The 10,595-nt window shown below is 47.4% G+C and overlaps 1 protein-coding gene across 1 annotated transcript; it reads left to right on the top strand.

Annotated features, from left to right (window-relative positions):
* Nucleotides 1–1,682: 1,682 nt before the first annotated feature.
* On the top strand, nucleotides 1,683–4,354 carry LOC121879721 (the record flags this gene model as incomplete). The annotated part of the gene is made up of 4 exons (XM_042386488.1): nucleotides 1,683–2,870; nucleotides 3,018–3,143; nucleotides 3,259–3,484; nucleotides 4,175–4,354. Coding segments are annotated over exons 1-4 (1,245 nt in total), but the record flags the coding sequence as incomplete, so codon positions are not given.
* Between the last annotated feature and the right edge of the window lie 6,241 nt (nucleotides 4,355–10,595).

Genomic DNA, 10,595 nt, shown 5'->3' with positions numbered 1-10,595 from the left:
AGGTAGGGGGTGTCAGTAGGTAGGGGATGTACAGAGAGGGTGTTTAGCAGGCAGGAAAAGTCAGTAGGTAGGGGGTGTGCAGGTAGTGTGGTGGGTGTCAGTAGGGTAGGGGGGTCAGTAGGTAGGGGAGTAAGTAGGTAGGGTAGTAGGTAAAGTAGGGATGGCAGGTGCAGTAGGGGAGGTCAGTAGTGGGTAGGGGTGTCAGTAGGTGTGTCAGCAGGTAGGGGGGGGTAACAGAGGTAGGGGTGTCAGTAGGTAGGGGGTGTGTCAGTAGGTAGGGGGTGTGTCAGTAGGTAGGGGGTGTGTCAGTAGGTAGGGGGTGTGTCTAGCGCTGCAGGAGAGAGGCAGGTGTTAATTAAGAGTATTTACCTTGATCAGCCAGGTAGCCCAATACTTGCTTCCTGGTTCACTCCTCTGACCTTTGGCTGGTGGTGAGTGAAGTGAGGGGGAGTATGGCCGGTGTAAACACAAACAAGGTTAGGTTTAGTGTATAAGGTTGTGAGTTGTAAGGGCACTTATCCTAATACTCTAACCTAACCTAAGTGTATAAGGTTGTGAGTTGTAAAGGTACTTCTAATAGACTCCAACCTAACCTAACCTAACCTAACCTAACCTAACCTAAGCTAAGCTAACCCAACCCAACCCAACCTAACCTAAGCTAACCCAACCTAGTGACTGGGTAAGCTTAAGATCTACTACAATTATATACAAATACTAACAGTTAGCCTAAGAGGGTTGGGGCCTGTTGGGCTTGGTACTCATCAAGCCTGGGACCTAATCTAAGATAGTTTTATGTAGATTGGGGTCCATGTGGCCAGACTGGGGTCCAAGTAGCCAACCATCACATTCTTGACTACTGTTGACTAGTGTATGTTAGTATAGTCAAGGTAGACGAGTGAATAACTGCTGGACGCTACAAGTTTCCCTCAGTTTTTTCCACCTCATGAACCTACAGTATGTAAACTCTGGCTGGTGGGTTAGGTTAAGTTATATCAATTATTTATTCCTCGTCTTAACTCGAGGTCTACTGATAAGGGTGTGTGTGTGTGTGTGTGTGTGAGTGTGTGTGTGTGAGTAAAGACACGTACTGTATACATTTGCATCACAACATGTAGGTAAATGTATGAATTATGATATCACACACACACACACACACACACACACACACACACACACACACACTGTACCACCCCACACACACACACACACACACTGTACCACCACACACACACACACACACACACACACACACTGTACCACCACACCTCACCCCTACACCAAGGTAAGACACAGCACAGGTATTCTCTCAATGACACCTAACTCACTACATCCTGCACACGTTTTTACTCCGACCGGTGACATTTAACGCTCTTTAACGACACTTTACACTAATGAATTTATGGCTATTGATATCTGCCAGTGATGTCATCCTATCAGTTCAGTTCACAGTGAATACAATGGCTGACCTTAATGTTACCTCACTGGGGTATACGATTAAGTCTCCCGCTGTCCGTATGTCTGTCCGTCCCAGTCATAAACACGGAGTAGCTCTAACATATAACAATATTACAACAACTTTACTATAATTTTGGGATCACCTGAAGATTAACCACCCTAACACATACCTAACCTCACTTAACCTAACCCAACCCCCCTCCCCCAGGTAGCTAAGGTGTTTAATTCTCAGGTGAAATAAGGTAGAAGAGTTAATCCACAGGTGATCCTAATTTTTCCAACATATGAATATTATAAAACCTGTAAATAATAAGTTAATAACAGTCATTAACTCCTTCCGGCTCAGGTTTGTGTGGGACAAGTGAGGGAGAGTTGAGGTGGTCTGGCCGGGAGCTGAACACCCATCAGGAGGGACTCAGCGCCGTGGCCACCTCCCTCACGGACCTCCACGGGGCGTACAACTTCGAGAGCCTTAAATTAGGGTTCCCGGTGGTGGAGGGTTTAGTGCTTGGGAATGGTGTCCTGCCCACAGAGTTCGATGGTCAAGGGGCAGCTTCACGGGGTCAAGGAACTGCTACACGGAGTCAAATACCAACTCGAGTTTTTCCTGAATCTAATACTGATTCCACCTTCGGGAACATTGGTCAAGGCGAGGCTGGTGTACGAGGCGAGGGAACAAGTAAGAGAGAGTTAGCCAGGTCGATGAGGGAACAGTTCGACGTCTTCAAGGAACGTCTGGCACGTACAGTTCAAGAGTCGCCCTTCTCACCTCCGCCTACAGCGCCACCCGGAGCGACGAACACAACAGACGGCGAGGTGGGGTCCTCTGGTGCTGGTAGTGGAGGCAGGGAAGGCCGGGTACTCATTGGTGAGATGGTGAGTAAGTCAGAGCGTCGGGCAGGTGAGGACCCCAGTGGGATAAAGTCGGGGATATTACGCCTAGATGCTCACCCAATACCCGTCACCTTCACCTCCCTCCCGGGCTTCCCTCTCTTTCCCCGCACCACTACTGTGGGGTCGGCTGGTGTGGGGGTGGGGGGTGTACCGGCCAGTGTGGGTACCGTCACCGGTGACACTACTGCGGTGCCAGGTGTGGGGCCGGGGACAAGTGTTGGCACTTTGACACCTGTGAGGACGGACCCGGCCACGGTGAGTCGAGGGCCAGGGCTGACGAGAGTGCCTGGGGGCGTCGTAGGCACCAGACTGACGGGTGTTGCAGGAGGCGGGTTCAGGAGGACACCATCAGGAACCTCGGAAGGGGACAGCAACGGCGTGGGTAACCTGATGAGGCTGTTGGAGTCCCGTCTGATTGGTGGCATCAGAGGAGCCACCACCACCACCTCACCCATACAACACTTCGACCCATCCATCGTCGTCAACTTCCTCACCCTGGTCGCCCTCTCACAACAACAGAGGTACAACCCATCAACACTGTCTCTTGCTCATAAAATATACTTCTAAAATGACATCAGTGCCCACAAAATGTTAGACCTATTTTATGTGATCAATATAATATGAAACCAAGGCCCTGCCGTAGTATAAACATGTTTAACCCACGACAGGCGCGGTGGGTCAGGCTCGTCGGCACCTGGACAACGTAACGCTGCCCTGGCCGGAGGAGCTCCTCTCACTCTGCCCACATCTGCTGCTGGCAGTGAATTTGGTCCCTTCAGCACTGGCGACGACCCGTGAGTGTATTAAACTCTCTCTCTCTCTCTCACTTGGCTCAACTGTGTCACTATTGTTATTGTTCACTTTGTATCTATTTTTCTGGCTCAATAAGTGTGTGTGTTTGGTCGACAGGTCAGCAGGGGTCGACCCGTCATCCATCCTGCTGCCTCCCATGCTGCGCCAGACGCTGTACTCCTACTTGCTGCCACGGCTGGCTTCCCTCACCGCCCTGGTGGAGACTATACCCGGTGTCCCAGGCCTGGACTACCCCATCATCTCCACTGTCCCCTACACCAACTTCTACTGCTCCGACATGCCCTGGCCAGGCTTCTACGCCGACACAGAGGCCAGGTGTCAGGTACAGTACGAGGGGCAGGGAATTCCTATCTGGTCAAACTATCATGAATAACGTAAAGGTTATGAGGTAGGAGTTCAATGTTGTGACCTGGCTTGACCTAACCCTTCCATGGTCCCCACAACACGAGACATTATTTCTGGGCTTGGGTCTGTGTCACGGGAGCAAATTATCTTAAATTACCTTTCTTGGTTGAGACAGTCTACTAAACGGGTAACCGCTACACCCGCTCCTAATACTATTGACGAAAAGAATGAAGTCAATAAGACGTATCTCCAAATCACATATATCACTACAGTATACTTTTCTTAAAATTACGGAGCGCCTTGACGAGTTTGGTGAAGTTAGCCCTAAAATCATCAAATAGCCACGTTTTCTGTGTTGCAGTGTTACCTGTATCGAAAACGGGAAAGTCAATATTTGTTCAACGTCATATCAACTTGTATGTATGTATGTAAAATGTATGTCAGCGTTATCTAATTGAATGTGTTTTGTATGTATGTGCAGGTGTGTGTGTGAATGATTGCACGTGTATGATGATTAACTAAGAGCAGGTATATGATTGCATGTGTGTATGATCTACTAACAGCAGGTGTGTATTATCACCTATTAAAAACAGGTGTGTATGATCTAAAAAAAAACAGGTTTATGATTGCAGGTGTGTATGATCTAAGAGCAGGTGTACGATTACAGGTGTGGCACTACTGTGATCTGGACGGGCGGCAGGCATCCTTCCTCTGCCCCAACGGCACCATGTTCAACCAGGCGTTCTTCGTGTGTGACTGGTGGTACAACCTGGACTGTCAGTCAGCGCTCACTTACTCCTCAACGAGCGGGTGTTCGTCTCTTCCGGGAGGTCGACGAGATTTGCCCTCACCGCACCCTTACCGCTGGAGATCCCGGATACTATCTTCCTGGAGGCCGCCACCACTACCACCACACCAGGTAGGTCCTCACCCCTGCACCACACCCCCGCACCAGGAACCACCCCACCACACCCCCCTGCACCCAGGTAGGTCCCCACCCCACCAGCACCCCCACCAGTAGGTCCCCACCACACACCCCCACCAGGTATGTCCTCACCCCACCACACCCCCACCAGGCAGGTCCTCACCCACCACACCCCCACCAGGTAGGTCCTCACCCCACCACACCCCCACCAGGTCCTCACCCCACCCACCAGGCACACACACGATATATGACACAGCAGTAATAAAGAAACACGACGGGAGCTATAAGAACAGGAGGTGATGAGAGATCTCCGTGTGTCTACCTGCCGCAACACTCATTTCTCTCGTGGCCAGCTGCTGTGTGAACCCAGGAACACCACCAGCCGCAGCCCACATGACAGTAACGCTCCTACCACCTCACCTTTCACCTACCACACATGAGTCCGTCCCTCACACAAGTCTTAAGAAGACGAGAGAGAGAGAGAGAGAGAGAGAGAGAGAGAGAGAGAGAGAGAGAGAGAGAGAGAGAGAGAGAGAGAGAGAGGAGAGAGAGAGAGAGAGAGAGAGAGAGAGAGAGAGAGATATTACTGTACATCAGCTGTAGTGAACATAACGTGGTGCAGTGAGGCTCTGTACATCACATAGCCGCTAAGTACAGTACTGTCGTAATAACTTAAGTACAGTAACATGTCACACGTCAGTAACACATGGGACCCTTACCTGTTACGTAACCCTTACTGTAACGCCACCAAACTCTTATACCAAGGATTAACAACAACACTCCACGGCTCAACACAACACTCCATAGAACAGCATGCAACACAACAACACTCCACGGCTCAACACAACACTCCATAGAACAGCATGCAACACAACAACACTCCACGGCTCAACACAACACTCCATAGAACAGCATACTCCACAACACAACAACACTCCACAGCTCAACGCAACACCTCACAGCATACTCCACAACACAACAACACTCCACGGCTCAACACAACACTCCATAGAACAGCATGCAACACAACAACACTCCACGGCTCAACACAACACTCCATAGAACAGCATGCAACACAACACCCACAGAACAGCATAATACCCACAACACAACAACACTCCACAGCTCAACACAACACCTCACAGCATACCCACAACACAAACAACACTCCACACAGCTCAACACAACACCTCACAGCATACCCACAAACACAACAACACTCCACAGCTCAACACAACACCTCACAGCATACTCCATACAACACAACAACACCCATGCCCAACAACACAACACCCTCACAGCATACCCACAACACAAACAACACTCCACAGCTCAACACAACACCTCACAGCATACCCACAACACAACAACACTCCACGGCTCAACACACAACACCCTCACAGCATACTCCACAACACAACAACACTCCACAGCTCAACACAACACCACAGCATACCTACAACACAACACTCAGCCAGCTCAACACAACACCTCACAGCATACTCCACAACACAACAACACTCCACGGCTCAACACAACACCTCACAGCATACTCCACAACACAACAACACTCCACAGCTCAACACTCCACCTCACAGCATACTCCACAACACTCCACAGCTCAACACAACACCTCACAGCATACTCCACAACACAACAACACTCCACAGCTCAACACAACACCTGGCCAGCATACCCACAACACAACAACACTCCACAGCTCAACAACACAACACCTCACATACCATACACAACACAACACCACAGCTTCAACACAACACCTCACAGTGATACTCCACAACACAACAACACTCCACAGTTCAACACAACACCACAGCATACTCCACAAACACAACAACACTCCACGGCTCAACACACCACAGCATACTCCACAACACAACAACACTCCACAGCTCAACACAACACCTCACAGCATACCCACACACTCCACAGCTCAACACCCACCTCACAGCATACTCCACAACACTCCACAGCCCAACACACAACACCACAGCATACTCCACAACACACAACACTCCACAGCTCAACACAACACCTCACAGCATACTCCACAACACAACCTCCCGACCTCCCCCACCAATACAATTTCCGCCTCGCTTTAATAGTGCCGGATACAGCGGTCATGTGGTCGCCGTCACCAACACTTTAAGTACAGGTTAGGTTAGGATGGGTTTAGGTTAGGTTGGGTTGGTTTAGGTTAGGTCAAGGTTAAGGGTTAGGTTAGGTTGGGTTGGTTTAGGTTAGGTCAAGGTTAAGGGTTTGGTTAGGTTGGGTTGGTTTAGGTTAGGGTTAAGGCTAGGTTAAAGGCTGGTTTGTGTTGTGTTGGGCGGTTTAAGAAGGCTGGTTTAAGCAGTCAAGGTTAAGGGTTAGGTTGCTGGCTTAGGTTAGTCACAAGTTAAGGGTTAGAAGGGGTTGGCTTTAGCAGCTGGCAAGGTGTCATGAAGGCTGGTTTAGGTTAGGTCAAGGTTAAGGGTTTGGTTAGGTTGGGATGGTTTAGGTTAGGTCAAGGTTAAGGGTTAGGTTAGGTTGGGTTGGTTTAGGTTAGGTTATAACTCTCGGGTAAGACTTGTGGTCCGTGGATGTTGTTTATATAAGAGCCATCATCATCTCGGGCAGACATTACCACTTTCACCAGAGGAGTTTCACGGCAGATCATTCTTATTACTCACTACAATCAATAACTTTCCCGGCTTGATTTATATTTATCTAATTATTTATTTATTGGGGGTTCTAGACGTCCCAAGACCCTTCATTACAGTGCACTTTAAAAGAACATTCACCCAACGTAACCACACCCAACCTAACCTAACCAAACCTAACCACACCCAACCTAACCTAACCAAACCTAACCTAACCTAACCAAACCTAACCTAGCTATCCACCACACACTCAAACGTTACTTTCACCCAGCACTGTAATCTGTGGTGAAGATAAACGTGTAACAATTAATGTCTGAGAAACACTTAAAAGATATTTCTTATAAACAAGTCAACTCACTGGCACCTCGTCTTCTGTACACACACACACACACACACACACACACACACACACACACACACACACACACACCTTTCTATTTCCTTGGATATGTTGGTTAGGTTAGGGATTCGATTAGATTAGGTTAGGAACTTAGGAGAGATGTAGTGAAGATGTAGAAAGAGGGAGGGAAGGAGTGCAGTGCAGTAGAAGGAGGGAGGGAAGGAGTAGAGGGAGGGAAGGAGTGCAGTGCAGTAGAAGGAGGGAGGGAAGGAGTAGAGGAAGGGAAGAGCCGAGTGAAGTGCAGTAGGAGGGAGGGAGTGGAGTGACCAGCGGTAGAGTCAGTAGTGAGACGGTCGTCAGTGTGGACGGTCACCAGCGATCATCATCATCTCCCATAACACTGTACACCACCTCAAGTAAGACGCTTATAACTTCATGTATGTATGTGTATTATGTATACGTGTGTGTGTGTGTGTATATATAATAATAATAATAATATATGTATTTATGCATGTATGTGTGTCTATATGTATGTATGCATGAATGTATAAGTATTTAAGCAAATGTATGTATGTATGTATGTATGTATGTATGTATGTATGTATGTATGTATGTATGTGCGTGCGCGAGTGTATTCTTGACACAGTGATGACACAACACACTCACCACAAAACAGTAAGTCATATTATATATAATTTTTTTCAACAAAAACACAACTTGTGGTTTACGGCAACACACCAAAGTTGTCAGAGTATTCGTGTAGGAAATACTGAAGTAAGTAACGGTGAAAACAATGAGAGATGAAGTAATCACAGGAATGTAAAGTAGTTTGTTAATATGAGAGGAATCAGGCTGTGAATTGAGGCCACAGTAGTGGGTGACACACACAGACACACACACACACACACACACACAGACACACACACACACACAGGACACACACACACACACACACACACACACACAGACACAGACACACACACACACAGACACACACACACACACAGACACAGACACACACACACACACACACACACACACAGACACACACACACACACACACACACAGACACACACACACACACACACACAGACACAGACACACACACACAGACACACACACACACACACACACACACACACACACACACAGACACACACACACAGACACACACACACACACACACACACACACACACAGACACACACACACACACACACACACACACACACACACACACACACACACACACACACAGACACACACACACACACACACACACACACACACAGACACACACACACAGACACACACACACACACACACACACACACACACACACACACACACAGACACACACACACACACACACACACACAGACACACACACACAGACACACACACACACACACACACACACACACACAGACACACACACACACACACACACACACACACACACACACACACACACACACACACACAGAGACACACACACACACACACACACACACACACACACACACACACACACACACACACGTTCATCACCTGACCTCGGTACTATACTTACTGTAGTGTACAAGATCCGTCCTTCATTACACCAGTTATATAAAGGTGTAATTATCACACAGCTGAGAGGTTTATGGTGCACATCAATTACAATACTGTTACTACTGTACTGTGATCATAATGGCGTAATGTTCACCTTTTATAATACTGATCACAGCTAAATCAGTAGTGAGGCGCAGGAAAATGAAGCGGTATAATGGAGGTACTGAGGCAGTGTGGTGATGACGAACAGGTGTGTGTGTACTGCCCCGCGGCCACCACCAACAGCCTCTCACTAAAACATTCAACTTTTACGTTATTTAACATTATTAAAACACGACACACAGGAATAACTGTTGTGTTTACGTGTTTACTCTTCCATGTGTAGTGACCAGGTAAGCAAGGTGAGCGTCACACTGGCAGTACTCATTAGCAGTTAATTAAGGTAGAAAACAGGTGAGGCAGTGGGCCCAAGAGAGGGAAAGTTAGAGTAACCGCCGTGAAGCCAGAGGGGGGAGGGGGGAGGAGAGGGTCGTCTGTCCACCTGTACCTGGCTCCCTCACCCTTCCTACCTCATTACCCTCAGGTCAACTCAACAAATCCACATCATGTAAATTATTCAGAATATTTACAATAATTCATGTCTCGGGGTAAGAGTGATCAGTAGCTATACCAGTAATACCTTTGTTGTGTTAGATAAATGTTACTCTTCTTCTCTTCGTTTGTCATCCACAGAGAAGTTGAATGAATAAACAAAAAAGTTACCCCTCACTCCCTCACATAACACTCAAGCAACATACCCAGGACTTAACCAAAACAAAGAAGGAATCACCCACCCCTCCCGTTACTAACAAATACACCCGCAATATATCCCCCCCACAGCATTATGTAAGCAAACACAGGTATGTAGCAGTCAACAAACGCCCCCCCCGGCCCAAGGGATCCAAACGACACATGATTTATTAACGCGTCTTATTTAAAAGGTCTACAATTCATAAGGATATTTTAAAGCCGAATATAATTTGTATAAACTTGGGCAAGGAGCAAACATCTTGAGAGTCACACACACAAACGGACCTCTCTTTCCTCATAAGCCTTTGTGATTAATGCCTCACCTTGCTTCAGATAAATTAAACTAAGATTAACTAAATTCACGAGTCGACAAAATTAACTAAACCTAACCAATGTGACAAAACGTACATTTATAAGTTAAACTAGACTTATGGAGAATGGACAGCTCTTGAAGTGAAGTACATCGTGGTCACTAATTCACTATTGCAACAAGACACGAATCTAGTCACCTGCGTTCGTGTTTCATGTTAACACCAAAAACTTGAGACGGTTCACTTCCTGGTTGACTGTGGCACTAAACTCCCCGGAAAGTTACGCATCGGGTGAATTCAAGTAGCCAAGCAAGATGGACATGACAGCACGCATAGGTCTCTTGGAACTCATTTTTTTTTGTTTAATCGCGTGAAACTAAATGTGTGTCCAGCAAGTTGTAAATTGTGTTTATACTAAGTGTGTGTGTGTGTGTGTGTGTGTGTGTGTGTGTGTAGAGAAGGAGTGTTACCTACAGGTCCATCCACTCGACTACCAACTACTATTATT

This window comes from Homarus americanus, unplaced genomic scaffold (assembly GCF_018991925.1).
Source record: "Homarus americanus isolate GMGI-L3 unplaced genomic scaffold, GMGI_Hamer_2.0 scaffold42643, whole genome shotgun sequence".
Classification (NCBI taxonomy): domain Eukaryota; kingdom Metazoa; phylum Arthropoda; class Malacostraca; order Decapoda; family Nephropidae; genus Homarus; species Homarus americanus.
This window is presented reverse-complemented; position numbering and strand designations above follow the sequence as displayed.